General features: G+C 40.2%; 4 protein-coding genes, 1 long non-coding RNA gene and 1 pseudogene across 12 annotated transcripts; 3 read left to right on the top strand and 3 right to left on the bottom strand.

The window, feature by feature from the left end:
* Window positions 1-478: 478 nt before the first annotated feature.
* LOC135585725 (protein kinase and PP2C-like domain-containing protein) lies at window positions 479-8,047 on the bottom strand. 3 transcript variants are annotated; one of them, XR_010485987.1, is made up of 13 exons: window positions 7,911-8,047; window positions 7,619-7,826; window positions 6,189-6,927; window positions 5,974-6,094; window positions 5,721-5,887; window positions 5,049-5,116; window positions 4,736-4,959; window positions 4,373-4,424; window positions 3,571-4,096; window positions 3,428-3,497; window positions 3,135-3,354; window positions 2,884-3,025; window positions 2,618-2,676 (listed from the first exon to the last, which is right to left on the bottom strand). XR_010485987.1 is itself a non-coding variant. In XM_065103784.1 (12 exons), the coding sequence occupies exons 1-12, from the start codon at window positions 6,358-6,360 to the stop codon at window positions 871-873; spliced, it is 2,016 nt and encodes a 671-aa protein (XP_064959856.1). In that variant the 5' UTR covers window positions 6,361-6,554; the 3' UTR covers window positions 479-870. The 3 variants fall into 3 exon arrangements, 1 of the variants encoding a protein (XP_064959856.1); XR_010485988.1 differs by having other exon boundaries at window positions 2,639-2,676; window positions 2,884-2,974; XM_065103784.1 differs by lacking the exons at window positions 7,619-7,826; window positions 7,911-8,047 and adding an exon at window positions 479-1,065 and having other exon boundaries at window positions 2,581-2,676; window positions 2,884-2,988; window positions 6,189-6,554.
* Window positions 8,048-8,895: 848 nt separating this feature from the next.
* On the top strand, window positions 8,896-9,648 carry LOC135609947 (bZIP transcription factor 11-like; annotated as a pseudogene). Its single transcript, XR_010485989.1, has one exon. The product of XR_010485989.1 is annotated as a bZIP transcription factor 11-like (transcript).
* Window positions 9,649-13,753: 4,105 nt separating this feature from the next.
* LOC135608696 (pentatricopeptide repeat-containing protein At4g21065-like) lies at window positions 13,754-15,382 on the bottom strand. The gene has a single exon (XM_065101722.1). It carries the CDS (start codon window positions 15,380-15,382, stop codon window positions 13,754-13,756), a length of 1,629 nt encoding a protein of 542 aa, XP_064957794.1.
* A 3,309-nt stretch (window positions 15,383-18,691) lies between these two features.
* LOC135609946 (peroxidase 72-like) lies at window positions 18,692-20,290 on the top strand. The gene is made up of 4 exons (XM_065103782.1): window positions 18,692-19,098; window positions 19,171-19,362; window positions 19,446-19,611; window positions 19,686-20,290. Exons 1-4 carry the CDS (start codon window positions 18,874-18,876, stop codon window positions 20,099-20,101), a joined length of 999 nt encoding a protein of 332 aa, XP_064959854.1. The 5' UTR covers window positions 18,692-18,873; the 3' UTR covers window positions 20,102-20,290.
* A 715-nt stretch (window positions 20,291-21,005) lies between these two features.
* On the top strand, window positions 21,006-26,656 carry LOC135609945 (uncharacterized). Of its 5 annotated transcripts, none has more exons than XR_010485984.1 (5): window positions 21,006-21,108; window positions 21,226-21,293; window positions 21,876-22,037; window positions 22,667-22,853; window positions 23,776-26,656. It is a non-coding gene; the product is annotated as an uncharacterized LOC135609945 (long non-coding RNA). The 5 variants fall into 5 exon arrangements; XR_010485985.1 differs by lacking the exon at window positions 21,006-21,108 and having other exon boundaries at window positions 21,115-21,293; window positions 23,776-26,204; window positions 26,339-26,656; XR_010485986.1 differs by lacking the exon at window positions 21,006-21,108 and having other exon boundaries at window positions 21,115-21,293; window positions 21,966-22,037.
* Window positions 24,430-25,514, bottom strand: LOC135609944 (myb-related protein Hv33-like). The gene is made up of 3 exons (XM_065103781.1): window positions 25,382-25,514; window positions 25,165-25,294; window positions 24,430-25,093 (listed from the first exon to the last, which is right to left on the bottom strand). The coding sequence occupies exons 1-3, from the start codon at window positions 25,512-25,514 to the stop codon at window positions 24,430-24,432; spliced, it is 927 nt and encodes a 308-aa protein (XP_064959853.1).
* Window positions 26,657-26,944: the final 288 nt, after the last annotated feature.

Below are 26,944 nucleotides of genomic sequence, written 5' to 3'. Positions count from 1 at the left end.
TATCTGACCCTTTTCATACGATGACATATTATCCATATGTTCATCTTTTTAACACTCTCAAGATGAGATGATGGTGCTCGAGAGGGTGCTCCACAATAGCATCATGAGGTAGAAGGCGGCCTCGTGGAAAGGCAAAGGCGACGTTGAAGGGTGACAAGGGCAAAGGCAACGAGGACATGGATGAGCGACCTCATGGTGATGGAGTTGATGAGCAACAACGGGGCAAAAGCTAGAGGTAATCTCGTCTGTAAGAAAATAAGAGGCGCTCACATCAATCAGCCTTAGCAAGAAGGCCACGCAGGGAGATGTAGAAGCAGCAGAGAAACAAGTACAGGTCAGGTATCTCTTATTGACTTGATATAAATGCACATCGACACCAAGACATGGATCGCCAAGTTTTCTCTGAAGCAACATCAAGATCACAGTTTTGTTTTGTATGTCCAGAACAACAAATCAAGATCACAGTTCTTTCTCAAAATAGCCATGGAGTAACAATTTTTCTCCATATGCAATCCCTTATGGGGTTGAACAGTAATGAAGAGTAAAAAATGTTAAGGAGTATCAAATAATTTTACATAAAACCACATCAATAGTAGCCTACTTCAGAGCAAAAAAGGAATCAAGAAAGGTCAAGACAATCACTATTTCCTTCAGACACTTTCCTCCTTGTCTGGCTCTATTGAAATCTACAACTAGTAAAGAATCGAGTAAAAACAATGCAGCTAAGAACGTGAATTGCAATTGCGTGTGTACGGTATGACTCCTCCAAAGCTAGTGACTTCTCCTGGCTGTGATGGTATCTTTGCTGCCACATTCATCGGCCACCAAGACGAAGCACAATCGCATGCGCAACATATGGCTCCTCGCACGCTAATAAATTCTCTCGGCAGTTGAGACTGGACGAAGGAAAACAACAATGACCGTGATGTTGTCTTTGCTGCCACGTGCAGCAGCTTCGGTGGCCAGCCTCTTCGAACACATTGACGGCTCCTTGACAGTGTCTTTAATGATGGACACCACCTCCTCGTTGCTTATTACGTCCCAGAGTCCATCACTAGCCAGCACCTGCAAAGGCCACATGAAAGTGGTCAGCAATTTAGTTCTCCATCATAATCTACATCTTTCTACAACACTATATTCTGGTGCTTACACATTTTTTTGCCAAACAGATGTAGTAAACATATTTACAGGTCTCATGGACTTATGATTACCCATTGACACATATAAGTATTCTTCAGACTGTAATTTTCTTCATTCTGTTAATATTCCAGAAGACTCCAATCTATTCTGCAGTAAACAAATCCTTGCAAATCTTATCATAAAATAACTTATTTCATAATTCTGTTACAAAGGTCTGCACTATAATTTTGCAGTCATTAATTGTCATAGTAAGTTGAACTAGTTGATGGGTGGTTGGAAACATGTAAATCCACCAATAGCACTCTGTTTGCCATGAGAATATTAGATAGATAGATGACGTGCATGCATGGATGTAATTGTAGTGGCCACAGAAAGAAAAGCATATCTGAGGTCGATGATCAAAACGTAGGCCTCTGTGACCTAATCAATAGTCAACACATATGGAATGAAGACGACTTGTGGAATCTGGGGACAACAGAATCTTCATTAAAATGCATACGTAGCCTAACTTATGAAATTATATCTGTGCATAAGCTATCCAAGGAAAAAAAAAGATCAACATAGGGTCTGCAGCTAATCAAACTATTTTGTCTTCTTCTTGGCCCCAATAAATCCAATTTGATCGGGGCCTCCATAGATTATTCATAAAATCCAAAATCACTTGTGGAAGAATCACATTCCAACATGGCAGTTACCAACATACAAGAGCCCACTGACCAAATGACAGATGCAGCAACCAATTTCAGGATGAAGAAAACAAAATTTTGTAAACAAACTCATTAGCCAATCTATTACAGGATTACTTCAGATGATAGATGAAAACTGCAGAAGGTAAAGCTTAATTTAGCCAATCTTTAATGCACATTTTGAAGAATTGAATGAATTGGTCGTCAACCAAAACTTTCACAGCAATTTGAGGTCCACCATACAGCATAATGCCAGTTGAGAAAGATACTTGCAGTAATCGATAAATATCAATGAAATTCATATCTGATATGAGATATCAACATTCTGAGGATGGGTGTGTCAAAATATCTAACCAAGCAAGTTCAAGTGAATCTAAACTGTCACTGGGCATGTTGGACGAGTCATTATTCTTGGAAGCTCATGTATACAGGGAGCAGGAGCAATCCTGCAAAACTGCTCCTTGGGAGAAGAGTCCATATGAAGGTTAAGATCACATGTACTAGGAGCAGTAGCATTCATTAAGTTCTCAACATAAATGACAAGAAAAGAAAAAAATCATGAATATAGCTGCCATGCTTACCTTCATCTCTATTTGAGTTAAGCAAACCCAAATTTATCATTACAAGGCCAGCAGATATGACTATCACATAGTATATATGTATTTAAGAGAAAATCATACAGCATATAAATGAGGAAGCAACGTAAAGGTAGCCTTGCTTAAAACTCATAACTTAGTAGCCATCCAAAACTTACCAGGAAGTCATCATCTGCCGAAATACAAGTAACAATTATCTCAGGATTCGCTGTTACTGCAGGCTTTAGATCATCATCACCAATTGATCGTGTAACCTGACAAGAGGAAGTTATTAAAATTAAATTTGATAATGGAAAAGAGATACATCAGCTATATAAGATAATTAATTTGTATGTTGGCTCAACCGATGAGACACTCAAATATGTAAGCATGTTATAATTTCACTTTTTCGGCAGATCAACCTATGTAACACAATTCCAGAGAAACAGCAACGTATCCAGAAACTGAAGGAAATAATGCACCTGAAGTGCAGCTGGTCCAACCCTCCATGTATCTACTTGCCATTTCACTTCGACACCTTCTCCCATGACACGCATTCTTTCCTCAGGACAGCTTGCAACATGATCCTACCAATATCAGTAAGGCATGATAACTGATGTTGCTCTGGAAACAAAAAATCTGAGTATACTATAATTGCAATTTGTTATTCTGATCTCCATTTTTCAGGAAAATTATTTAAATAACTAAAGTAGACTTATGTCATGTTTCACACCTTACTCATTGGAAATGGCCTGCCTGAACGACTTATAATTGCCCGACAATCACCAGCATTTGCAACAAAAATTTTGTTCCCCACTATTAGTGCTGTAACTGCCGTGCAACCAGGATGCCAATCTTTCTGAGTAATTCTTCTCGAGTTACAGTGCAACACTAGCTCATCCCTGAATGCTAAGTCCGTCTTTAGAAAAGCTTCAATAAGTGAATCTGCAGGACTGCAATTGATCTAGTAATTAAATGACAGCAAAGAGAACAAAACTTTAGAATAAGTATGCAACAGAAAGAAACCTGCATATATAATCAGAATTCCGTAGGAATCCTGGCAGTGCTCTAGAAGAAAATTCAGCAGCTGCTGCACCTGTACGTGTCAGAGTTTTAGTTAATAGTCTCTGTTTTCACAATACGAAAAAGGAATAGAATCAATTTAGCACCTCGATGACCATCAAAGATTCCAAAAGCATGAACATCCTTCTCATTGCACAGGTGTGGAAGCATGAAATGTGCATCTTCCATTTTCTCCCTTCTTCCACATGTTGCAAATGATCCCCAAGACAAAACTGGCTTGTACTGTAGAGAATCATGAACAGAACTAGACCAGGATGTAATATTTGATTTTTCAGCAAGTGCTTTCTTGGCTACTTCTTCTCCACGAGATAACCAATTCAAATCTTCTTGAATATATTTGAGGTCATCGTTGCTGTCTTGACATTGATCATTGGGAGTAAATAATGGTAAACTAGATATGTCTCTATGCTTCATGAGTGAGTACAATTCCTTGACTATATCATCAAAAGAAGGCCTATTCAAAGGATTTTGATCCCAAGACCTTTCAATAAGAGATAATAGACTTGGCGGAGCACCAGATTCAGGGTTAGCGAGAGCAGGCCGCAAACCACTGGAAACAACTGCTGCTGTAAGTTGTTGTTCGGTGTAGCTCATTTCAAGCACTGTGTGGGCCTAAGAGAATGGTGGTTATGCTATTAAATCATTATCAGTGATCATTCTGAAAAAATTAAAACTCAAGCCATGAACTTAAATACTGATATGAGTGGAATATGTTTATGACATAACTTAAAAAAATAACCACCTAGCAACATGAGATAAAGAATGTAATGAAGCTTAGAAGTAACTGGATTATATTATTGTTATCATAATAACTGTCTGCCCACTTGCACATTTTAGCTTCACTTATATGGAAATATTAAGATATGACATCAAAAGTTTCAACAGTACCTGGGCTTCTGCTCGTAGATCTGTGTAAGGAACAACTCCAGCAAGAAGCTCACTGCAGAAGGTTACAGAAGAATCATAACACTGACAGCTCATGCACAAAATAACAAAGCCAAATTGTTAAATACTTATGGAAACTGTAGCAGCACAAAATGTCCATGCAAAAATTCATAATTATGCTACAGATTGTCTTAATTAAACATGAAAAATTAATAAACTAGATATCGATTAATATAATTATTGATATCATAATAGGATATGTAAATAACAGGAAGCTTTTTTTCGAACATGTAACATACTTTACAAATACTTAAATTGAACAGGCATGATAGTTAATACATGAATGCATAAATATGACTGTCTTACTTGATAGATACTGCAAAACTGTATACATCTGATTTCTCTGTGTGAATATCCTTCCTTAGAATTTCTGGCGCCATATAGATGAGAGTTCCCACCATGTTCCTTTTGTGAAATCCACCGGTAGGCTTGCCAGTTGATCTCCAATTCTCAACTGATACATGTTTAAGATCCTTTTTATATGTGGCCAAACCAAAATCAGCTAGGTGTGGATAAAGGTTCCTGTCAAGCTGCACCATGGACCAGCTAGAGGATTATATTGGCTTAAGGTTACACGTCATTCAAGATGATGAAAAGAAGAGAGAATAGAGATGTTTACAAGAATATTTGCAGGTTTAACATCTCTATGTACAATTCCAAGGCTGTGTAGGTATTGAAGAGCTTTTGCTGAAAAAGGAAACGAAAATGCATACAGAGTCAACAAGAGGTTAAAAAAGGTACCCTGGGAAAAACATAATAATGGGCCAAAAGAAGTGCAGTGGTTTCCCTTCCAACTCAAATTAAGTGATGTCCGTTACAACTCAAATTGAGTATTTGGTCAATCCTTCACATAAGTCCAGATTAACAATGCACTGCTTGGGACAAACTAGTTATGGACATCCATGGAAAATACTTGTTACCCTAATGTGTTTTTTTTGTGTGCACGTGTATGTGTGAAGCACATAAAAAAAAATGTAATTAACCCAAGATCACAAATATTTACAGCATAAACATGAAAGCAAGCACGTCTAAAAAAAATTAGATTACATTATGCATTTTCTGAAAGGAAATCTTTAGGCAGGCGAAACAAAGCATTGCAAGAAGTAGATAACATCGGATCAGTGCTAGGATCTGAGCCAACAGTTGACGACCTTATCTGCGGTGTTTCATTCTGAAAAGGCTAGGAACAGAACTACGTGGTACAGAAACCTTTCTAGCCCTAATTAACGAAACATAACGAGGACAAAGTAAAATCAGCAGTCAAGAACCAAGATCCAGAGCGGATGCGCACCTAGGTCATAAGCGATGGCGATCACTTGATCAACGCTAGGGCTCCACTCCTCGACATGCAACTTCTCGGCCACGCTCCTCGATTCGTAGTGCTCGAAGAAGAGCAGGTAGTTGGGCGGCCTGGCGTTCGCCGCCACCAACTTCGCTAGCCCCGGGTGATCCAGCTTACTTCACCCAGTACAACAATTACAAAAAAAAAATCAAAAATAAGAATCAAAACCACGCGAAAAGACAAATCTTGGGCATGCACGGACCAGAGGAGCTGGAGTTGGCGGTGGAAACGGTCGATGTCGTCGGCGGTGGAGAGGACGGGTTTCTTGGCGGCGACCCTGGTTCCATCGTGGAGCCTCGCCTCGTAGACGGTGCTCTCGGCACCTTTGGATTCCCGGAATCGAGATCGATCGATCAATTCACGAACGCAAGGGGGAAAAAAGAAGACGAGGATTAGCAGTATCAAGTATAGACTTACCTTTGGCGATGGGGGAGAGGAGGGAGAACGAGGAGGCTGGGAGGTGGAGGGGGATGGAGGAGCTGCTGCAGCAGCCACGGAAGCAGGTGTTCGTGTTCGCCTCCGCCATCTCCACCACCACCATCTCTCTCTCTCTCTCTCTCTCTCTCTTGACTCGTGCGAGTACCAGCATTATATATGTTCTAGCTGGGCCCCACGGGCCCAACTCCGCGGGACCCAAAAGGCCGGCGTTGTGGGATCCAAAGCTCAACGTGGCTGAAGCCTAGCCATTGGATCCTGTGGCTTCCTGAAAATATTCTTGGATGGACCAGGTCCACCAGATCAACCAATCCTGGTCTAATCCGACGGTCATAATATTTTTGGAGGCATATATATATATATATATATATATATATATATATATATATAAACTAATGCATGCAATAATTTTAATTATGCAGTAGATGTTGAATGGGAAAACAAGTAGTTTCATGTGGGAGAAAGGATCAGACAGAGATATCTTCCAAGCCACTATTATATTCCACATGCCTTCATGTCCTCACAAAGCCTTGGCCTTCAAGCTCTTCATCGAGTCTTTTTACCTTTGGTGTATGATGGATTCATAACATATTATATTGAACAGCCAAGTATGCATGATGGCCAAGGTTAAGAAACTTACCTGTCTTTAGGAGTGTTGATCCATGAAATCTATGGGAACATCTTTCTTTTCATTAATCCTCTGTTTCTCACATAGTTTGTCCTGCGAGCAAGAGTGAACTGTGTAAAATGGCTCCAAAGCAATGAATGTGTGAAATGGTTCAAAGAGTAATTTAAAGCAAAGACATTACTACAACCTCCATGAAATGATCATACATCACCAACAATGTCAACAGTATTAAAGAATATTTAATCTTATGGTCTAGAGTTGTGCTCTGAATGATTCTTTCAGAGGGAAGGATATACCAGATGCCGCTTTGAGGGTGCCTCTCTTTAATGTCAGTCGTTTTTACATGTTTTCCTCTTTAAAATGCAGTAGATGAAAGGAAAGGCACTAATGGGAATCAACACAACCAATAAATGGAAAAGATTTGCCTATGTTTTAGCTGTAAGCAAGCAGATGGACAGATGGAAGGGGAGCTCTTGTTTGCTACCATAAGATCATTCATGTAAGTGTTGAGCATATATGAGGACAGACATATGCACCAAACCATATGTGGAGTTACAAAACTAAAGACAAAACTGATTAATGGGTCTTTCATGCAAGATGGCCACTTGATGATCCATTTCATTTATTATCTCCCATAGTAACAATCCAAAATTTTATTTTAGACCTACTCTTGGCTGAAAGCACATGGATTTGACCAATAAATTTGAGCCATAAAATCAAGCTATAGACTACAAGAATCCAAGTGCTAAGAAAAAAATAAAGAAAAAGAATCCAATAGGTTTACCTGTCACTGGCATCATTGGGTAAGCAGATAGATATGTGTGAACATCAAATTTTGATTCACGTCTAAAATACCATCTGCACTTGCAGATGGAATAATTGAGCTAACCTGCAGCCTGATGCTACATTGTTCGAGCTCATCTTGCAGCGGCATTAATCTCAGTGGAATCCAAGATAAGTCCAAAGAAATCATCAATTCATTAGCTGCAAAGCTGGTTTTCAAAACTAATTTAAAGAAGAGGCTATTGTGAATGTTCTTTTCTGATAGATTCTAGATGTGTTTTGAGTGGTAGTACCTGGAGAACGTAGAAAACTTTTCCCAAGTGAAAACCTAAGAGAAGATGAAATAAGATTTTTGCCAAGTCCTGCACTTGGCATGTTGCTTGAAATCCCATCTCTGACCTTCAAATGAATTGGAGAATCCCCTCAACTACTACACAAAAGATTCCAAGGGCCCGGCCCTTCTTTGTTCTTTTTTAGCAAATCTTTCTTGTCAGCTTTTTCTTTCTTTGTTTTTTCTTCCCTTTGATCCAGCTTCTTCTATAAATTCCACCCCTCTGCTCGGCTCCAATTCCCTTCCTCCTCTTCTTCTTCCTAGCTTAAGCTTTCAGGAAGTTCTGCTGCTTTCTTCTTCTCTAGCCTTCTTTCCCCATCTTGCCCTGCTTCTAGTGGCCTTCTCTCAAGATTTTTCTTGGTCAACAACTGCACACTGTGTTCTTGCTGCTGTCCCTCGTCTCGGTGGGAAAGGTTACTCTTTTGCTTCCTGTTCTTGTGATCCTTTCTGCTGTTGTTTGTTGGGGAAACTCTGCCAAAATTTTCTCTATAGATTCTGATTCTGGATCCAAAACCTCATCAAAATCTGGCCTTTGCTCGATCTTCCGTGTAAAAATACCACCTTGCTGCTGAAATCTCTTGGTTCAAGGACCTTAAGTTTACGTGCTCAAAACTCCTGTGGTAACTTTTCACATGCAGCATCTGTTTCTCTTGATATTTCTGATCTATGTCGGCTATCATAAGTGAGATCCTTCTCTCTGGGTTTATGATAAGTTCCACTCTTAGGCGCAGGACCCATCTCGTTCAGTCCTTCTCTGTTGTCTTCCTCTACTGGTTCTATGTGTTCTCATGAACTTGTTCCCTGAGTCCTTTACTGAGAATTAATCTCGCTATATACATATACCGTTCAGCTATATTTCCAGCCAAGATATAGTCTTTCCTGAAGCACTAGCATTAAAATAGACTACTTGAAGAACTCAAATTTTACCTGAAAAGACCATAGCTTTCATGGCTTCTCCCTGTGGAACTTCTTCTGGATCCAGCCTGCTCCAAAACTCAGGCTCCGAACAGGATCTGCAGGCAGTGATAAACCAGAAGCAAAAGAGAATGACATCGAACCGCGAATCTGCAAGGCGGTCGAGGATAAGGAAGCAGAAGCACTTCGATGATCTGACAGCACAGTTGAACCAGCTGAGAAAGGAGAACAGCCAGATCCTGACATCCTTGACCCTCACCACACACCATTACTTAGCTGTTGAGGCTGACAACTCTGTCCTCAGGACTCAGATGGTGGAGCTCAGCAGCAGGCTGCAGTCTCTTGACGAGATCCTTCAATGCTTGAATGGAAACAACCCCATCAGCAATGGCCTTTCTGTGACAGCCCTCAGATCAATGATAGCTTCAGCAATCCATGCAACTTCACTTACATGAACCAGCCCATCATGGCTTCAGCAGACATGTTCCCAGACAGACAGAGAAGTCACAAATGCCGTAAAAGGGAGGCTGTTGTCTGCGAATGGTGCTATCAGTGCTTTGTCAATGAGTTGGTCTCTATCCATCTTCCTGTCATGTTGTAGTTCTCATGTTCAGGTGCAGAAGGTGAACAGCCCAGAGTGGTATGAAGAACATGACTTTGTCTGAATGCCATGAAGAGTGTCACATGCTGGCTTCTGTATGGTCTATTTTCTGCATCTGCATCAAGAATCATGGTTAGGTAATCTATTTATTTAAAATATAATAAACAGTTCATGTTGATCCAAACTGCTCTCTCTCTCTCTCTCTCTCTATACAATGACATTATTAGAACTGATCAATAACTCCACTGTGTGGGAAACAGTTCAAGAGTCAGAGTGATTGAAAGATATACTGACTGACTGGCAACATGTGGAGTATAAAAATAATTTGGATAGTTTGGTCCATGACAAAAGCATGACGGGTCTTCATGTTTGTTTGAACTTTGAATACATACTATAAAAGAGAGTAGACATCTTAATCAGTGAGCTACAAGAAATATAATATAAGGAATCATTGTTGCTGATGTCTGCCCTTTCCTTTTTCTACTTGGACTTTGCTGGCTGGCCACACTAATGACTGCTCATGAGAAAAACAAGTTGAACATGTTGATACGGTGGATTTCTATTTGATCTGTCCGTGTTGCATACATTTTCTGGGTTGGAATCTGCTGAAGCAAGCAACCATATGAGCACAGTGAATACATCAGTGGTATCCAATAGTTCTAGTGCTTTCACCTGAGGAATTTTCAATTACCGATATCTTTGGATTCAGATTTTTGACATTGTTGCTTGAGGGCAAGAATCAATGATTGAATCTGTAAAGTAATTTTCACTCTAGGGAAATATATTAGCAATCAAAAGACTGTAGATGGTAAAGGAGTTGAAAAATATATCACCACCTGAAGCCAAGTTCTAAGGGTATTGAAAAATATGATTTCCAGGAAAAATAAAATAAATGCTTAGGCCATGAAGAAAAAACCAAGGGCACAAAATTGACTGCTGCCTTGTTATGATATCAGAAAAAAAAAATGCTTAGGTCATGACAAATGAACCAAAGGCACAAAACTAAGTACTGCCTTCTTATTATTAAAGTTGAGGAAAACCAATCCACACAATCATTTGTCCCCTGTGATTAGTGAACATTTTGAACCAAGTGCTGTTGGCTGACAAAGAAGAAACTCATACAAGAATTACGCATATAAATCTTCGGTACTCGAACTATAGGGAGGAGTTTGAGACACTCACCTTCTGATCTGGGATTAACATCTTGGCACTTGAGTTAGAGCAGAAAGAAATACACTTACGGCTATTCCACATCATCAAAACAGGTTTCCAGTCTGTTTTGGCATCTGAAACATGACATTAACACTCACCTAGAAAATTAAACAAAATAATTCAGGCAGAAATATATTTTCACAGTTCAATTAGAAAACCAGATACTCAGATAATATCTAGGAATTAACCAAGAAAATTTGGAGCTAAACTTGTAAATTTGTCCAGCACCACTCATGCAGAGAAGGATGCATATAGTAGATAACTTCAAAGTTTGACTCGCAAAAAAAAGAGGATGTCTTTCCTCGAAAAACTCAACATATGAACTTAATTCAATAAGTGAAAACAATGAAACATCAGATCTAGGTCATTTTATACTGGAAAAAAATGGAGGATTTCTTTCCTTGAAATCTCAACATGTACTTAATTCACCAAGTGAAAGCAGTGAAACATCTGAGGTCATTTTGTACATGGTTTTCCTATTTGGTCAAAGTATCCACATCGTTTCATATTTTTACAAAATCATGAAAAATAGGACATCAATGGATACAAAAGACTGTTGCTTTCAGTTTTAATCCATTTCCCACGCTAAACATGCACTAATCTATTATCTTATTGAATACCACATGAGCGAAGCACAAGCAAAGCAGATGCACACACTGTCGAAATTAGAATGCATGATTCTGTTTGTATTATAGTTTCAATAAGCCAAATGGGACCTGTAGCAAGCATACATTAATCAGTTGTGATAAACACTGTTGAATAATATAATCTGATGAACATAAAATACTAGACCTGAGAAGTTGCAATTGAAATCGGGTGATTGTCAATCGCTTACAAATCATCTGGGCAATGCTTAATTTTAATTTTGCCATAAAGATGATATTTGCATAACATTCTGTCCAATGGAAATAATGCAGGTTCTGCCATCTTCTGTTCAAAAGTTGTTATGTTTGTACTTGGATTTGCATCTTTGGATGCAAAAAACTCTGGCAAATCCAGTATGCAACAGAAGATCAATATTTTTCCTCCCGAGATAAATTTGCATCAGAAGAATAAAATGCAAATTCTGATACTTCTTCCTTTGTTACATTCCATGGAACTTTTCTATTGCTTGATGATACCTCTTCCTTTGTCATTGCTGATAATGCTTTGCTGAAAAAGAGAACTTTAACGTTTGAAGACAAACAGGTGGGTGAACATGGATGGTGTTTAAAATACAATAAGAAATTAAGAATCTACCCTACATATAAAAGTATGTTGGGATGATGAAATTACCTATCAAGATCTTTATATTGAGATCTGGGTGCATGTCAAGAAATGCTTCAGAATTTTATAGTACAGCTTAAGTAGTGAAAATGTGTACACATCCATTCATGAAAAAAGTTTTTAGGCAGATGCAAGGAAAAATGCAACCTTGGTTAGTGGGCACACTTGGTACCTGTTTGTGAGGGTAGAAATCTTTGGTGACTTCCATCATTAAAAGCTTGATCATGACCATCAAACCACTTGAGCTTGGGGCATGTTTCAATCAAATACTTTGCAACAGAAATCTACAGATAATAGTTAGGCACTGGATCACTTCAAAGACCAATTGAAGACATCAGCGTATGAAAAACCTAATGTGTCATAAGAACAGCACGTGCAATTCATCAGTTGGTGCATGAGGAATGCAAATCCATTTTGCCAACAAACTTGCAAGAACAGCACGTGCATGTTTAAAGAACACTGATATGACCCAATGTTAGTGATGGCAAATTGAGACACCTTCTGAGTCTACAAGTTAGCTTCCAATTTTCTCTCTAACACTGGATAGAAAAATGTCTTCTCATTTGCTTGTGAGACGATGGCATAGAGTAAGTATTTAATTCTCAAGTGGACCACTACATCAATAAGCACAAATGGTCATGGTTATCCATCAATTAGAATAGACACCAGCCAAAGTACAGAAAGAAATATCCAATTGAATGCAGTGATGCTCGTGGGTTCAGGTTATGATTTAAATATAAGACAGTACTATGTCCATCGTCATCTTTGATAGAATGATAAAATTGAAGGTAAATGAGCTTGATATTGCAATTGCAGATGCAGTAAATTTCTTCTAGTTAAAATTGCATGAGCTTCAACAAAATATATCTGACCTTAATGTCAAAAGCACGGATAGAACCCCCCGTTCAGTAAATCTCAGTCCTATCAAGCTGAACTAACAGCCTACAAAATCACCTTTTAAGCATATCATACTGCAAGCACAAGTAATCTATATATGGCTTCAACTAAATCTAGCATCCTACAGTATTATATCGATATTACCTGACCACATTTTAATAATATTTTATGATAATAAGATGTGCATTTGCCTATAGTTCCTCATTGCATTTTCAATTATTGATGCCATCACAAATCCATTTTGTGGGCAAGCTAAAGTTTGCATAAAGTGTTCTGGAATGGAAACTCTCACAACATTGCTATATTTTAAAATGCTACCAGCACACTACTTCCATTACAAACAATTGCTAATAATTGAAAATGTTAGCAGGCAATTTTCATGACATTGATAGTATGGTGACCTATCATTGAAGCCAATCCAAGGCACTCTCTGCCAGAATATTGATACTTGTGCATGCTTACATCTGTAGTTCTTCTTAGCATAAAATTTATAGGTTTTTTTTTTTACTAATTTAATTCTAATTGTCGAGTATATTACAAAAGGAAGTGCTATTCCATCAGAGAGAAGACTCTGAACCATTTATGTGATGTTAATTACCAGGATTATGCAGAATCTATAAAAGGTGAGAAGGATCTCATGTCTTATACCCATCTATATCCATAGCTCTAAGTCATAGTTTCAGGCAACAGAAATATGGCCCCAGCCCTGCATTTGGCCACCGAATCCTGAAGTCTTTTTGGAGCAATCCAATACCCTTTACCAGTGATCCCTGCAACAACTAATGCTGGAGTGGTGGAATAAATAATGGTTATCTCTTTAATTCTAGACCTTAGGAACAATCTTCATCACTATGTGGCAACCCTCACAAGATCTTAGTCTTTCATGATGTTTCTTTTGACCAATATGATACCTTTTACCAGAAATCCCTGCAAGAACAGGAACCATTGACGAAGTGATGGAACCTGATTCTATCCCTAACGGTTATCTCCCGATCATAGACCTTAGAAACAAGCTTCATTACAGTGTGGCAATCCTCACAAGACCTCAAGTTCTTCACAACCAGGATTTTCTCCCCTGGGTTAGTGCTGAGCAACCCAAATGCCACTGCAAGTCTCTCACTATGGTGATGCAGTTGCAAAACTTTCTTATTATCTTCCATATCAAGCAACACCTCAGATGCTTTGGGATGATAACCTTCCAATTTTATTTTCTCCATCATTTCATTGATTTTCTCATATATCTTATGTGCTTCCGGATGCCCGCTATCCCCTGCCTCAAACTCATGTAACACTCCATCAACTTCTATCCTACTATAACCAGGGAGTTTGTTGATATTTTTAGAAGCCATTGACTCCCTAATTCTTGCCTTCTTTCCCCAATCCCCCATAGAAGCATATATGTTACCAATCAGCACGTAGCTTCCACTATCAGTTGTGTTCACCTCAAGCTGCTGCCACTCTGTCATCAGACGCTCTGCTCGGTCATGTTCTCCATGTAACCTTGATGCCCAAATCAGTGTCCTCCACAAAACACTGTCAGGCTCTATTGGCATCCTTCGAAGAAATCCTTCAGCTTCATCTAAATTCCCAGCTCGGGCAAGTAGATCAACCATGCATCCGTAATGCTGAATCTTTGGCCTCAGCCCATACCGATGCATGTAATTATAGATACGATAGCCCTCTGTGACCCACCCTGCACTCCTGCAAGCGCATAGTGCTGCAGTGACAGTCCTCTCGTTAGGCTGCACTCCCACGTCTACCATCTGATGGAACAGGCTGAGAGCATCGTCGCACCTCCCATGGCTTGCAAGTCCAGAAATCATGGCTGTCCATGCGTAAACATCCTTATTGCCCATCTGTTCAAATAGCCTCTCTGCACAGACAATGCAGCCACATTTTGCATACATGTCTATCAGAGACGTTGCAACCTTAGGTTTAGAGTCAAGCCTTGCTTGTACAGTCATCTGATGCACTCGGCGGCCAACGCTCAGAGATCCCACCTCTGCACAAGCTCCGAGTACAGACACGACTGTCACATCATTTGGGGTGACTCCATCGCTCAGCATGGAGTCGAACAAACGAAGTGCATAGAGAGGTCGGTTCACCTCGGCGGCTCCCCCGATCATGGAGGTCCAAGAGACGACGTCCCTGTTAGCCATTCCGTCGAATACCTTGGCTGCCTGGTCGACCTGGCCGCAGCTACAATACATGTGGATGAGGGAATTCTGCACGTGGCGATCGGCTTTAAAGCCGCACTTGTGGGCCAGGGCGTGGAGCTGCCGGCCCTCGGAGGCGGCGCAGCGACGGGCGCAGGAGGCGAGGAGGAACGTGACAGTGAAGTGGTCGGGGAGGGGGGCGTGTTGTTGGAGGTGGAGGAAGAAGAGGAGGGCATCTCGGGGCCGCTCGGACCGGGCGTAAGCTCGGACGACGGCGTTGGTGGCGAAGGAGTGTCCAGGGGAAGAGTAATGGTGGTGACTGTTCCTGGTTTTGATGATTAGAGCATGGAGCTGCATTGCATGGCCGAGAGAGTAGACGTCTGCCATGATGTTGCAGCAATTGTGGCGGCGGCGGCAGCGGCAACCAGCAGCAGCAGCGACGGTGGCGGGAGTACTGAGAAGAGCTGCTTGTTTCGACACGAAGAAGTGAACACCACAATTGCTAAAGAGCTCGAGAATACTAATATTTTGGATATATATTTTAGGCTAAATGTATCGAATTGGAGGATATATATATATATATATATATATATATATATATATATATATATATATATATATATATATATATATATATATATACACACACACTTGTTATAGTTAAATTATGATAATTAACTAAAATATAATCATTTATCTTATTTTTAAAATAATAATTTTTTTTTTCATATAAGCTTATACAAACAATGTAGATATATGATATTGAGATTTCATTGTATTACCTTTTGGGCAAATTCTTAAAATTTTTTATTTTAAAAAAAAATTGGTAAAGCATCTCTTCTTTCGTAAAAAGATAATTTTCTATCTGCTTCCACTGCCTCGATGCCCCGCTAACCATTGCTTTTACTACGTACTGTTACCCTCGCCTCGTCTCCCTTCTCCAATAATATGCCCCAATCCAATTTCAACACAACAGTGTTATCCATGAAAAAGGTATCGAGGATTTGTTTCCTGATCGTTGTCTCCACAATGATTGAAGAGGGTAAAGGATGACCATTGAGAATCACTAGCGGCAAAGCAAGGGATCTAGGGGAGAGATAAACTAGGGGAAGGTGAGGGGCAAAGGTGATGCATGCTAATTGGAGGCCTTTTAATCAGTTGGGGTTGGGGCAGGTGATGAGGGAGGAGTGAGGAAGGGAGAGGAGACAACAGGTGATAGGAAGGATGAGCAACGAAAATGAGGGAGACGAGAAGGACGATGAGAAGAAGAAGAAAGAGAGGGGAAGAGAAAGGGGGAGGGGGGAAGACTGTGGGCGATTGGGGTGTTATCTTTTTGAAAAGAATGACAATGGGTGAAAATTTCTTAAAACTAGGGGTGTTTTTTAGGAATTTGCCTTACTCATATATCGTATTTAATCCTAAATATATTAAAATCTTAACATAATTTTAGAATAAATGTGTTAAAATAAAGCTTAGATGTGTCTAAATAAATTTAAATACGATAAACTCTCAAATATATAATCTATAATTAATTTATAGTTTACATAAAAAAATTATATAAGACAAATGGAAGGATGTCATGCAATATACTAATGAGATATGTATTACTATAAAAAAAAATTATGCATCAATTGAATTATATAAGAAAGATATGCATCAATTGAATCTAATATATAGTTATTAAGATATGCATCAATTCAATCTAACAAATATAGTTATTATAAAAAATTTTCTTTATGAATTGGAAGATCATAATCTGAGTATTTAAAATAGCACTATATATTTATATAGAGGTAAAATAAGCGAGAGTATGGTGTATTCGAAATAGTATAATATTTGATCATCATTGGTATGATTACTCGTGAGAAATTATCCGTTTTGGATGTGCTTGCATGGTTTTGCCCAAAAGGTACCTTTCAAAGTAAGAGTGACCTGACAAGCTTAATTTTCCTACTCCTCAATCAATATAGAATAAATGTCCTTATCAGTACTCCCTCTTAAAAGGAGCTAAGAGCTCATGACCCTCGTAGCATCATTCTGATAAGTTAATATTTGAGTGTCACTGGTGTGTCCACACGTTTTGCCCTTTCAAGACTTATGAGCCCCAAAATGTGCCTTTGAAAATAAGGGTGACCCAATGAGTTTATAAGCCCTTCAAGTCACTCTCATCTTCAGATACATCTTTTGGAGCTCATGAGCTCCGAAAGGACAAAATTGTATGGACATACCCAAAACGAATAATTACTCATGAGCCCTATGAAGTCACACTAATAACGATCAGACTTATTTGTAGAAAAAAAAAAGAAAGGTAAATTCAATAATTTCTATATGAAGTTTAATTTATATTATAGCTTAGCATCACTCTCTCTCTCTCTCTCAAAGGCTAAGGGTTTGCATGAAAATGTTCTTGGATTATCATCCATTATAGCATATATTTCTGTTTCTTAAAAAGGTTGGTTGTGTTTCTGTTTATATTTCATAAACAGGATGTGAAATTGATAATATCCTTCCAAGTTAAAAACAAAAGAAAAGAGGTAAAATGTGAGGTGCATGCAGAAACCAGATCATATGTTTGTTCTTTGTACAACCACTGCTGATACAGCTTGTACAACAGTATGATCTCAGGACTTCCATCTTTGCTGTCTCGTAGCTCTTATCCTTTAGCTGGAGACTGTCATCCAAATAACTCATCAGCTAGCTAGCTGGAGCACTCGATCATATAGCTTCATATAGAAGTGGTTGCATCAATCATCAGAATGATGCCACCAAACCCACATGAGAACGTAGCAGATAATACAAACAGATATGCTTTGCTCGAGATTGGTATGCTTTTGACTGCATCCTTTATGCATGTTAGCTAATACTCTTTTCACAAGCAGAAGGACAAAGGAGATAAAAAGTTCGATTCCATATCAAGTTTATCGAGCACCTAAAACAATAGAAATATATCACTGGAGATAAACTATTAATGTAGCCACTAATTGTTTAAACAACCTAATTAATTGATCATCTCAAGTAAACTTGAGAGCTTCTTGTGATCTCAATTACTAGTGATTTTGCGAAGACTTTTAACAATATATGTATAAGAACTAGTTTTATCAAAGCTTCATTTTTTTCTTCCATGGAGTCATTTGAAGAATCAACTATCTGCTACTTGATGGCCATCATAATGGTGACCTAAAGGAGTTGAAGATACACTAAAGAATGACCACATAGAAGAAGAAAAGGTTGGCAAACTTGATCCAAAAGCTAGCACACCAACTCATGTTCCCCGTGCTACTAATCTCTATGTAAGCAAGTCGATTATATTCGACATACTCTTCAATTATCCACTCTGGTCTTCGCTACTCTTCCTCCAAGAAGGCATTTGTGTCTTTCCATGAATCTGTCTTTGACTTACCACCTAATCCTTGTGTTCGTTTGTGGATGGTAGAAATGTGTTTAACATTGTTTCTTCCCTTCTTCGTTAGATGTGCAAGGCATTTCGGATCTTTGTTAGATCTTGTACTGCTGCAAAATGAGGCGAAGTAGATATGGGTTCCATTCACTTCTGAGCTAAGATTAGCCTATTCTGATCTCCATTGTAAGCAGATTAAGTTGCAGGTACATAGCAAGTCAAAGACTAGCTCATGAAGCTTCAAACTTCAAAGAAGTAAAAGTGATTCAGATCACCCATCTCTGTACTAGCCCTTCCAATAATGATCAGGGAGTAGGAGCAGGGAGAAGCTATGGAGCATCGTACCAACTCCCTCACTACTTTTTTAGGTTTCTTTTAGATCATGCTCAAGGCATCATATCTTTTTGGCCTATAAGTATCACAATCTAACCATGGCTTCCATCATCACCTTGAGTTCCCAGAAGAAGAAAACCCAGGAAACATGGCTCTTTCAATCAGCTTCCTTATGCTTCTCACAGCCCTCGCTCTTTCTCCTCTTTGCTTCGCCTTCCCTCACGGTGATCCGTTCCTCTTCCCACAGTTCTACGACCGCTCATGCCCCAAAGCTCATGAGATCGTGAAGTCCATCGTAGCAAAAGCTGTAGCTAAGGAAGCACGGATGGCTGCTTCCCTGCTTCGTCTCCACTTCCACGACTGCTTCGTTAAGGTTGCTGACATGTAGTTTGTGAGACCAATGCGTATGTTTTCTCAAGAACAAGCTTGTACCTTCACCTTTCAGGGTTGCGACGCATCGATTCTGCTGGACAGCAGCAAGACGATCGTGAGCGAGAAGATGTCCGTCCCCAATCGGAACTCTGTGAGGGGGTTCGAGGTCATCGATGAGATCAAGTCTGCGCTGGAGAAGGCATGCCCTCACACTGTGTCCTGCGCCGACATATTAGCTCTTGCTGCCCGAGACTCCACTGTCCTGGTATGATAGTTATTGTACTTCGATCCATAATGGTGGCTGGATTGAAGCTCATCATCCATGGCTGATGCGGTTCTCTGAGATAGGTTGGTGGCCCTTACTGGGAGGTTCCACTAGGAAGGAGGGACTCACTGGGAGCAAGCATACAGGGTTCGAATAACCACATCCCTGCTCCCAACAACACTCTGCAGACCATCATCACCAAGTTCAAGCTCAAGGGACTCGACCTCGTCGATCTCGTTGCACTCTCCGGTACCACGCATTGCTCAGCTGGAACGATTCTATCATGCTTCTGCATACTGACAATGGCGGAGTGATCATTGCAGGTAGCCACACGATCGGGCAGTCGCGGTGCACCAGTTTCCGGCAGAGGCTGTACAACCAGACCGGGAACGGACTCGCCGACTTCACCCTTGATCCGGCGTACGCGGCTAGTCTGAGGAGCCGCTGCCCACGCTCCGGCGGTGACCAGAACCTCTTCCCCTTGGATCTCGTGAGCCCGACCAAGTTCGACAACCATTACTTCAAAAACCTGGTGGCCAAGAAGGGCCTCCTCAGCTCCGACGAGATCCTCTTCACCAACAGCCCCGCGACGAAGAAGCTGGTGGAGCTTTACGCGGCCAACGGCGAGCTCTTCTTCCAGCACTTTGCGAGGTCCATGGTGAAGATGGGCAACATCGCCCCTCTCACGGGGAGCATGGGAGAGATCAGGAAGAACTGCAGGAAGGTTAACCACGCATGAAGGGAGTGATTTGCCTCTCATGCTTGCTCGTCATGTTCTGCGATCTTTGGTGGTCTCCTCCTGTGTGAGCTCGTTGCTTCTTGCTCTTGTTGGCCTCTGTTGTGTTTGATCTCCTCGACACTTGATCTTTCAATTGTAACTCCGTTGAACTCTTCTAGCTTTGCTCACTGCCGAAGCGATTTGAAAGCAGCATGAAGAACTCCGCTAATGCAAATGGGTTACAGTAATCAATCTGATGAACGCGAAATCAAATAATAAGATCAAATTCCTGTGAATTATTAAAGCAATCTCGTATCGCAAAGCCTCCATCATACGTCCGTTACATGATGGGAGTACTCGGGAGGGTTGATTGGTGTCTTTAAGTTCTGTGCCAAGACACGTGAACGGTAGGATGGGATCCACGATCCATGTCGACATCGAATGCCAAAGCCTCCATCATAGGTCCGTTACATGGAGCACTCGGAGGGTTGATTTGTGTCTTTCAACGCCGTGCCAAGACACGTGAACGGTGGGATGGGATCCATGATCCATGTCCACATCGAACCGCAAAGCCTCGATACGTTCGATGCATGGAGTACTCGGGAGGGTTGATTTGTGTCCTTAAGATCTGTGCTAAGACACGTGAACGGTGGGAGGGATCCATGATCCATGTCCATATCGAATCCTAAAGCCTCCATCATACGTCCGTTTCATGGAGTACTCGGAGGGTTGATTTGTACCTTTAAAATTCGTGCCAACACACGTGAACGGTGGGATGGGATCCATGATCCATGTTTGCATCGAATCCTCCAGCCTCCATCGGACGTCCGTTTCATGATGGAGTACTCGGGCGATTTGTGTCGTTACGATCCGTGCTAACACACGTGAACGGTGGGATGGGATCCACGATCCATGTCCACAAGCGTCGTCCCCTCAGTGTCCTTGCTTTGAGATGCCCGCTAGTCTCTACTGGCGCCATTGCTGTGATCCTTCTGCTCCTCATCGACGCCTCCCGATCTCCTGTCAGCGTGAGAACTATCTCTTGATGTTTTTGAAGAGTTTATTTTTCTGGAACAGTTCTTGGAAGTTCTCTTCTAAAAATTCGTTTTTTTGGAGTTCTCTGCCCTAAAATTCGGATTCTGTAGCTTTTGGATGTTCTCCTCGTGGCAGTCGCGTCCTCCCCTGAATCGGTGGAGCTCGATCGCCAACCATGGTACGGCGCACCCACCACTTGTCCCTTCCCCTTCTCTTCCTCCTCTTGGGGCAGCTTCCGGCTTTTCTTCTTCGCGCCATCTTTTGGCGTCCACCTCCGGCCGCAGGTGGAGGCATCGCCCACTTGCGACGCCAGTTCACCCTTATTTCTACTGACAACGATCTCCAGGACGCTGGGACAATGGCCCCGACGCGGTGATCCCCATTGTCGCCGACTTCACTCTTCTGTTTGTCTGGGGCACGAGCATCACAGTCTTGGTTCCTTGGTTCCTTCATCACTTCCGGTACCCACGGTATAGAATTGCACTCCCAACTCATTATAGAGATAGGGGATGGGATTCTTTGCACGTCAAAGGCCGCCATGGCTGCAACTATGACCCTGATCTTTACAGCCAGATGTTGAGGTAGCCGCCAAGGTGCTAGCCACATCTTCCCCGGTGTGCTACAGAATGGATCATTAGAACACTTTGTTAGAGGGATATGTCCTCTAGGAAAGTCATTTACACACACATTGAATCACATGCATTATCATCTTCATGTGGTGCCTCAAAGTATATTTACTCTTTTTCATTGAAATCTGCAGTTTGGAGTGCAAGATTTCCTGGATCTTTGTACATTTTCTGCAAAATTAGTTATACAAGAAAACATATACATAACTGACTGTCTTTTGAAGACTTGAAGCTGCAGAGGCATGATACATCATTACACAAAAATGAGGAGGAACCTCCAAGGAAGCAGAAAGAAGGTTATTATCTTTTGCATCTAAAATCTTGCTGAAAATATTGGCATACACTTGCCTGATTATCTTTGTTTTCCATGACTAAAAGGTTATAGCAGGAACTAGGCGAATTGAGAGCTTAATTCGCCTTAGTGAATCTTGTAATTCCTTGTTTTACTATTATCCTTTTGAAGTCTAATTACCGATATCATCATCTGAAATGGTGTAATTTAATTATAATGTTTTGGCAGAAGCTTCTAGGTGACTGGAAGTTGCATTGTCACAGTAAGCAACGGATCATTCCCCAGGAAATTTTTTTTTTTCTTCTCAAGCTTATGTGTATTTTCTTGATTTAGAAGTATTTGATTATAACTGTTGTCAAAAGGGGGCCATGAACATGAGCCTTTCTTTGATGAAGATATGTGCTATTGGGGAAAATCTTCGTCATGTATAACCAAGACTGTTTGAGGGTTTAATCAATTACATACTTATTTCCATTGTAACTGGAGGTGCTAATGTGCAGTTGCTGGAAGATCTGCAGAAGTAAATTCTGTATTAGTTCAACTTAATAATGTCGATTGCAGATTCGACATGCATTTCATTATATTGGCTATAGTTTAAGTACTGACCCTGCTATTATTTGGGTATTCTTGCAGCTGCACTGCAGCACTGCAGCTCTCAAGGTTGAATATGCTCATTTCATCCACTTCTATCTATTGCAAATTGTCCTGGTTTTACAAAAGATGCTATTGTTTCATTGTCCTTTTCCAACGATTGGAGCTGTAGTCTGCCTTTTGGCAAAAGGTGCATTAATTCAAATTCTGTATCAAATAGTACAATAAGGTGAGATCTAATCCAAATCATTCTTTTCTGTTGACTGTCAATGATGAACCACAGAAAATTGTTGGTTAGATTTATAGTGCATCTGTTAAGAATTAATTCTATTTATGGTGCATGATTGTTAAGAACTGATTTTTCGTACTACAAAATTTCGTTCCATTCTTATACAGTCATGTTAGATTCTTGTTATATAAATTTCTTATTGTGGAAAGCACATATATTCATATTTTGGATCAGGTATACAGTTTTGAAACTTTTATTATTGTAAATTACTTTTTCCTCCAGTGAATATTGATGCACCTAATATCTGGTATTTGTATATGGTGTATTCTATGCCATATGTATGTAAAAACCCTTATTGTGTGAGCAGATGTGCTAGATATTTTGGTCATAGTTCTTTATTATCACCTTTCTTGCTGTTTCTGTGTAGATGCTAACTATTCTTCCATTGTAAATGTTGCGCATGACTCAAAGATGAGACTTTTCATCCATTATACAACATATCAACATGTGTAATACCTACTTCCATTTAACATAATCTTTTAGAATATACCAATATTCATGATGAGTTAGACCAAGATGGATGTCTGTTATATTTTTAGTTAAAAGCATTCATATTTATTTTATTATTCCTAATTAAATTTTCTTAGATCTTTTTGATCTTTTGTCCTATATCTTATTTATCTCTTTTTGTTTAACCATGAAACTATTTTAAGCCACTGTACAGATAAATGTTGAGTAGACATATGAACCTAAACCAGTACAAAGAAGAAGAATATGCTATGTTTGGATGTAGCCCACTCAAGAACAGATTACTTCAAGAATCAAACAGTACTAGTTAATGACAAGTTGGCATAAACCATCCTTAAGCCGCACATTGAAATATTCTCCACATAATATAATGCCATCACTGATGCTACTGCAGACACAGAAGTTGTACTGCATCAAACTGAAGTTTCTTCAAGGCCATATGCACATAGAAAAGCCAGTAGAAAGCAATGACAGGACTCTTCTAATCAACAGTTCACTTCTGTTGCAGTGGAAGAACAGCACTGAAACAGCTGAAGCAGGATCACCAGTTATTGACAGCTCCTGATGCTTCACTTCCTCTGGAGACAAATTTCAGAAATAACTAGTGTTGGCTTTGGCTTCTTTCTTCAGTTTTATTTGAAGAACATCTATCAATAGGATCTGACTGATGAAAGCAAATATAGTGGTAAAATGATCAGACACTGAACGATGTACTGAAGGTGTGCAAAGAAGTGATGGTAAGTTGATATATATATCTCTGTTGATGGATGGGAGTATCCACTGAGAAGAAACAAGCAGCAGAAAACAGGTGGGATGGAAGAGAATTGTGTTAGTTTCTTGTCTAAAGTTCTAAGACCTCACCACTTTTGAAGGAATCGAGAAGAACAATTAGAACTCTATTGACTTCATAAAGAAATCAAAAGAAGAAAAAGAAAGAAAAATTGTGATTAGAAACAGACTAAAAAGAGAACCTATAATGTTACAAAGACCTCTTCAAAGGCTTTCAAATGGAGTGGAGACAGAAGGGCAAGTTGCATTTCAAGAGACCCTAGCAGAAATCCACATTGAATTCACTTTCCAATGCATCTCGAGAGACACTGAAGCAGGTCTCTGAGAGATCATGAGACAGTGACCTCACTGGAATTGGGTAGGTATTTTTCTCTTGCCAAGGATTAAACTTGTGTTCATGAGTCTTCTCCTCATTCATCTGCATATGAGCTGGTGTTTCCACCTTACTCTGAGATACCCAGTTCAAGTCTTCATCTCCAAACACACTTTTCATCTCAGATCCTATGTTGCAGTTCCAGTTACTGCTGTTGATTGAACTGTCCCCGTGACCGATATTATCCAAGGCACTGCCATGATCACATAACTCCGAGTTGACTAAGCACTCATCCTGCCCTACTGGTTCAAAAGTCTGATGGAATTGACCGTAGATGCTTACATTAGTCTCTACTGAATCCAAACACGTCTGGATTTCAATCAGTGGGAAGGTGTCAAAGACTGGATGCAACTGCAACTGCTCAAAAGCAGCACCAGTATTAGAGCAATGTGTTCTGGTCCCTTCTTCTTGTGCTGCTATCTCACTCAGTGGCTTGTGGCTGCTTGGATCGATTCCCCGCTGCCGGAGTTTCTTCTTGAGACATGAGTTCCAGTAGTTTTTGATCTCATTGTCTGTTCTTCCTGGCAATTGTGATGCAATTTGTGACCACCTGCAACCACAAAACATGATGAAGTTTGACATCGAGTTGCTTACAGAATCTCCTCCAGGCTTGCCTGTTACCTGTTACCCATGATCTCGTGTAGCCTTATAATCGTTTCCTCTTCTTGCTGAGAGAAGTTGCCTCTTTTAAGGTCCGGCCGCAGGTAATTGATCCACCTGAGTCGACAACTCTTCCCACAGCGTTCCAGTCCTGAGAGAAGAAAAGTGTCTGAATTATATGGAGGAGTTTGGAGAACATGAAAGAAAATTTTCAGCAACAGGGAAGAGCTAAAAATGCCTGCTAATTTTGGCACTGAGCTCCAACAGCTAACACCACATCTGATGATGTGATCATAGAGCTTCTCATCTTCTTCAGGAGACCACAAGCCTTTCCTTATCTTCTGCTTGAGACAGCAAGAATGCCGCCCCATTCTTCAAATGTTAGCACACCAAAGGATGTCAGAATGAGTCCTTGGATGTGAAGAGGTCTTTAAGGAGTTGGAGGATCTCAAAGGCAGGTGAGTTGCAGCTCAATTTATTATGAGCATGATATGCTTACGGTTCAAGTTAGATGGAAGACAAGACAGACAGCGAGAGAAGGAACCACAGGAAGGTGAAGCAATCAAGTGGGCTTGAAGCAAGTCTCTAATGTCCTTGCATTGCAGTGGATTGAGATCTAAGATACCTTCAGTGGTAGGAACAAGGCGAACAAAAAGAAAGATTAAGAGAAGCTAGCAATATTTGAGAGAGCTGAGTCGGGAGTGATGGAGGTAAAGATAACACTTTTAAGGTAGTTGAAAAATGACATTTTCACTACCTCTAATGGCCATGAAGCTTCCTAATTAATCTGCAATCTTCTCTTCAAAGAAGAAAAAATTCTGTTCATTGCTGAAAGCATTTTACATATCTGTCCTTGCTCCAGAACCTCATCAGGGTCAATGTGTCATTCACTTGACATTTTTCTGTGGTTTTCATGAAAGCTAATCATGTCAGAAATTACCTGCTCTTGGTGTTAATCTAAGCTCTACGTGACTAGCTATCCACCAAAAGTAATATCAGTGACTATTATGCCAATTTTTACCAGGAAAAAGTGCTCCTTTATGCATCTGATTCAAGCTGTTGTAAGTGAAATCTTACAAGATGCATTCAATTCTTCTCTTTTGCTCAGACCTGTAACTTTATGTACATTCTTTTAACTGATGCATTCGATCCCAAGGAGCTGATCAAGATCTTCATTTGCCTTGGACTGTATCAGGGTTCAGAATCATATGACATGATCCACCACTGATCACAGACATGACACAGAGAGCTTTGATTTACTTTATTTGGTGGTCCAATGGAGTCCCTGTCAAATGGCTTACGAGTAAGAAAGTTCTATGAAATCCTGTAGCAGAAAACAGATGAAACCATGTTTGCAAATTAGTTGGTGATTCCCAAACAATGTAGCCATATGAAGATCTTAGGTTTGTGACAGGGAGGGATCAACTTCTGCTCTGCTTTATTGCACTTAGCCAGCTTGTGATAGAAACCATAACATTGATGCAGCAATTACATTCACATTTTTAACACTCCATCTCACTTTTTCAATAACTGTGAATGCTACAGAGTTTATACAGCAGGACCACTTTGTTGTTTGATCACATCAAACCTACAAATTTGTCAGTGCCAGCAGTACATATGTTAACTGAAACATCTAATGGTATCATTAATACCATGCTGCATATGTATCAACACAATGATGCACCAAATGGCATTGCATATATGAATGATTATATTCTCCTCCCATAGAAGAACAGTTGAAAAAGGATCATTTAGCTGCATTTGTAAAATTATTTGCCACATGATTCATGTCACAACAGTG

Source organism: Musa acuminata, chromosome BXJ2-4 (assembly GCF_036884655.1).
Source record: "Musa acuminata AAA Group cultivar baxijiao chromosome BXJ2-4, Cavendish_Baxijiao_AAA, whole genome shotgun sequence".
NCBI lineage: Eukaryota > Viridiplantae > Streptophyta > Magnoliopsida > Zingiberales > Musaceae > Musa > Musa acuminata.
This window is presented reverse-complemented; position numbering and strand designations above follow the sequence as displayed.

Excerpts from the sequence above, each read along its gene's own strand:
- LOC135585725 (XM_065103784.1), bottom strand. The coding sequence starts at position 6,360 with ATGCTGGTACTCGCACGAGTCAAGAGAGAGAGAGAGAGAGAGAGAGAG. Across the intron at positions 4,425-4,735 it reads AGTTTTGCAGTATCTATCAA|TGAGCTTCTTGCTGGAGTTG; the intron begins GTAAGACAGTCA and ends AACCTTCTGCAG. Across the intron at positions 4,097-4,372 it reads ATCTACGAGCAGAAGCCCAG|GCCCACACAGTGCTTGAAAT; the intron begins GTACTGTTGAAA and ends CCATTCTCTTAG.
- LOC135609946 (XM_065103782.1), top strand. The coding sequence starts at position 18,874 with ATGGCTCTTTCAATCAGCTTCCTTATGCTTCTCACAGCCCTCGCTCTT. Across the intron at positions 19,099-19,170 it reads TCCACGACTGCTTCGTTAAG|GGTTGCGACGCATCGATTCT; the intron begins GTTGCTGACATG and ends TTCACCTTTCAG. Across the intron at positions 19,612-19,685 it reads CGATCTCGTTGCACTCTCCG|GTAGCCACACGATCGGGCAG; the intron begins GTACCACGCATT and ends TGATCATTGCAG.
- LOC135608696 (XM_065101722.1), bottom strand. The coding sequence starts at position 15,382 with ATGGCAGACGTCTACTCTCTCGGCCATGCAATGCAGCTCCATGCTCTA.
- LOC135609944 (XM_065103781.1), bottom strand. The coding sequence starts at position 25,514 with ATGGGGCGGCATTCTTGCTGTCTCAAGCAGAAGATAAGGAAAGGCTTG. Across the intron at positions 25,295-25,381 it reads CTCAGTGCCAAAATTAGCAG|GACTGGAACGCTGTGGGAAG; the intron begins GCATTTTTAGCT and ends TTCTTCTCTCAG. Across the intron at positions 25,094-25,164 it reads CACGAGATCATGGGTAACAG|GTGGTCACAAATTGCATCAC; the intron begins GTAACAGGCAAG and ends TTGTGGTTGCAG.